Source organism: Musa acuminata, chromosome BXJ1-10, assembly GCF_036884655.1.
Source record: "Musa acuminata AAA Group cultivar baxijiao chromosome BXJ1-10, Cavendish_Baxijiao_AAA, whole genome shotgun sequence".
Taxonomy (NCBI): Eukaryota; Viridiplantae; Streptophyta; class Magnoliopsida; order Zingiberales; family Musaceae; genus Musa; species Musa acuminata.
In genome coordinates this window covers 13,352,482-13,356,167 of record NC_088336.1, presented here as the reverse complement: position 1 = coordinate 13,356,167, position 3,686 = coordinate 13,352,482, and the positions used below count along the sequence as shown (strand labels likewise).

General features: G+C 54.0%; 1 protein-coding gene across 1 annotated transcript; it reads left to right on the top strand.

Annotated features, from left to right (window-relative positions):
* The first annotated feature begins 1,718 nt into the window (after positions 1-1,718).
* LOC103999874 (DNA damage-repair/toleration protein DRT100-like) lies at positions 1,719-3,116 on the top strand. Its single transcript, XM_009421769.3, has one exon. The coding sequence runs from the start codon at positions 1,764-1,766 to the stop codon at positions 2,883-2,885; it is 1,122 nt and encodes a 373-aa protein (XP_009420044.1). The 5' UTR covers positions 1,719-1,763; the 3' UTR covers positions 2,886-3,116.
* Positions 3,117-3,686: the final 570 nt, after the last annotated feature.

Here is a 3,686-nt window from a genome sequence, read left to right as displayed (position 1 = left end):
TCCCCGAAGCTAACATAGCACGTGACCAAACATGTGACATCCAAGACACTCAATTCTTGCGCCGGTCGTCCTACCTGTGGTAATAGCTTGCTTTCTTTACTGAATAGCAGAGAACGGGACCCACTTCCAACTCCAATAACTAGGGAGGCAGAAGCAAAGGGTATGACGAGTAAGGCGTCGAAAAGCAGTTTTGGCCAACACATCCCGTGCAAGGAACCCAATTCGGTGGGATGGTGGATTCCCCTCCAAAGCATGTGAGGCGGGGCCCACCGACCTGCGATCGGGACGAGGGAGTGGTTCCCTGGGGCCACTTAACCGCTGGATTTAAGCAAGTCGAGTTGGTCCCGTGATCAATGAAGGCGATGAAATATGATGGCATCGCCTGTTACTAAGATTGACCCAACCTTTTAATTAGATTTTTGTTGCTGTGTTTGTTGTGCCGAGAGTCAGTACGGCTCAGTTGGATCATGAGAATATAAGATCGTGCATGTGAATTTTTGAGGTGAGAGAATCGATGTTAGGTCGGGTTGGAGCGCCATCTGCTAGATCAACCCAAGATAGAGCAAAGGACTTGGATTCTTGCTTCAACGCCGCCTCCCTACACAAAAGATTAATGTCATGAGGGAAATTATGAACTCAATCCCTTCAAAATTTAAATCAGTATCCATAGTGTTGGGAGGGGGTTTTCGAGTGTTCAAGTGCCTCCCTTGGCACCGGCCAAAAGGCTAACTTTTATATAAGCAATTGAGGTCGATTGTACACAGTTCGTTAATGATCATTGACACCTCATGCTATCGTCCTGTACATTCCACATGAGGTTGATTGAGTTGGACGGCTCTGTATCATGCGACGTCGCTTCACGTATTCCTAAGTGGTTTCATACTATGCGAGCGACGTAAACACAATCGACTATCTTGTACGGGTCTATACTGACAGCACGATTACAGGTGATTATCGCGGGTGGGTCAAAGATGTCACATCAGTGCATGTGCATCGTATCAGTTTCGAGGCTCTAACGTGATAGTTGATCGTAATTACAGGAGATACTAAAATATGCCCTATCAGGATTTATCAACGGTGGCCAGACGATCAACAATCTGTTTGATTAAGCAACTAGCGAAGACACTGCTACGTGGAGTAATGTCTTCCTGTCCACAGCACAAGCAACATACAGTATTTTCATCTTACACAACATTTCAACCCATGTCTTCTGCCGGATGATGAGCTCCTCGTTCCCATGTCACATAGCTACGTTTTGCAATCGTGATTAAGATCAGACGGACACCATACCATTGGCTTGTTCCTGCACCTCTCTTTGGTGGCCCGCTCTCCCTCTCCCGCTCCCGTTCCCGTTCCCGTTCCATCTCTTATCTGATAAAGTGGGGCCCACGTCGAGTTTCTTGTCGAGCCTTTGCTGCCTCCAACAAGAGAGCAGGGAATCCGACGGGTACGAAGAATTTGGTAAAACTTTATTTTTCTTTTTCTACTGTTGTTTTCGGTCTATTTTGAGCGCAGGCGTTCGCGGCGTCGGATAATGACACGCCCAAACCACACGCACCCGTGCCTCCGGTTTCCGCTCCTCGCACTTCCTCATCTACCCCTCGCTAGCTCGTCTAATTTCAAAGAATACCCGAAATGCAACTTCCCATCGCAGTAATTCCATTATATAGTGGAGGTTAAAACCGTCCGAAAGGGGATATAAACCCAGAGCCGAGGACACAGCCAGGCGAGCTAAACCTCGAACGCCACTCCAAAGGCTAGTTATGGCTCCGCGTCCTCTCTCTTCTGTCGCCGTCCTCCTCCTCGTCGCCGTCGCGGCCGCGTGGACTGGAGGCGCCGATGGGTGCCCAGCGTCCGACCGCGCGGCGCTTCTGGCCTTCCGCTCCGCCCTGTCTGAACCGTACCTCGGGATCTTCTCGTCGTGGAAGGGGAAGAACTGCTGCTCCCGGTGGTACGGCGTGAGCTGCGATCCCACCACTGGGCGCGTAGCCGACATTACCCTCCGCGGCGAGTCGGAGGACCCCATCCTCGCCCGCGCAGGCCACTCCGGCGGCCTCATGTCCGGCCGCATCTCACCGGAGATCTGCCTCCTGGACCGCCTCACCACCCTCATCCTCGCCGACTGGAAGCAGATCTCTGGGCCTATCCCCCCTTGCATCACCTCCCTCCCCCTCCTCCGCATCCTCGACCTCGTTGGCAATCGCCTCTCCGGCTCCCTCCCCGCCGACATTGGCCGCCTCTCCCGCCTCACCGTCCTCAACGTCGCCGATAACCAGATTTCCGGCACCATCCCATCCTCCCTCGTCGCCCTTTCCTCCCTCATGCACCTCGAGCTCAGTAACAACCAGATCTCCGGCACCATTCCTACCGACTTCGGAAACCTGCGAAAGCTCAGCCGCGCACTCCTCGGCCGAAACCGCATCTCCGGCGTAATCCCCGTATCCGTGGGCCACATGACTCGTCTTGCCGACCTCGACCTCGCCGAGAACCGTATCTCCGGGGATATCCCCGCGAGCCTGGGGTTCATGCCGGTACTATCCTCCCTATACCTCGACTCCAACCGGCTCACCGGCCACATCCCAGCGGCGCTGCTCGCGAGCAGGGGGCTCAGCATCCTAAACCTGAGCCGGAACGCCATCGAAGGGGAGATACCGGACGTGTTCGGCTACCGGTCATACTACACGGCGCTGGATCTGTCGTACAACCAGCTGAGAGGCAGCGTGCCGAAAACGCTGGTGACCGCGGCGTACGTAGGGCACTTAGATCTCAGCCACAACCACCTCTGCGGGGCCATCCCCGCCGGCTCCCCGTTCGACCACCTCGAGGCCGCCTCCTTCGCCAACAACGACTGCCTCTGCGGCGGGCCGCTGCCGGCTTGCCGGTGAGCCCGGCATGGAGATCCGGGCGACTGCTTCTTCGTGTTGTGTGTTATTCTTGCTTACGAGTGTTATTATCAGAAGCGCATGCACGTGAAAGTAAAACAGGGGGAGGGGAGAGAATGTATGTTAATGTGTGATGCTCTTTGTAGTTTTTACTTGGTGAGTGTGGGCAGCTTCTTTGGGTACTAACTGTGGACAATATCATCGATATGAGTACAGCAGTCAATTTAAATTTGATCTTCGGACCAAGTAAATTTGACTTGTGGTGATTCAGAAGAACCGTGCTTCACATGTTGGCACGCCAATAAAGAAGAAGAGTATGTGTTTGGATAAGATATGGCCGCACACGGATGCTGGACGCAGACTTGGAGGAGAAGCCACGTGAGACATGATGAGAGTGTCGGGTAGTGGGACTGGTGCGCATGTGGAGCGGGGACCGGAGCCAGTTCTGGAGTGGCAGGGACGGTGGCGGTGGGCGGGATTTTACTGGAATCGGATGACTTCCAATTGGCATGAATCATGGAACCCGGCAATGAGCTGGTCTAAAAAGAGACAATTAATCATACAGTTGTGATAGGGGTAAAAAAATTGATTTGACATAACACCCCGGATTTGACGTAATACACCCCCACGCCGGACACCCTGTGCGGCACGTGGCTCCTGAACGAGCATTAACGACGATACGACGCGCACCTACACCCACCATACCCAAGCAACATCCTCGGCTGACCCCTCGTGGCCTGTCAAGGTAAGGGAAGGCGCTGACTGACACCCCCCATACCCTGCGGCAGCTCGGCCTTCCACGCA

Excerpts from the sequence above, each read along its gene's own strand:
- LOC103999874 (XM_009421769.3), top strand. The coding sequence starts at position 1,764 with ATGGCTCCGCGTCCTCTCTCTTCTGTCGCCGTCCTCCTCCTCGTCGCC.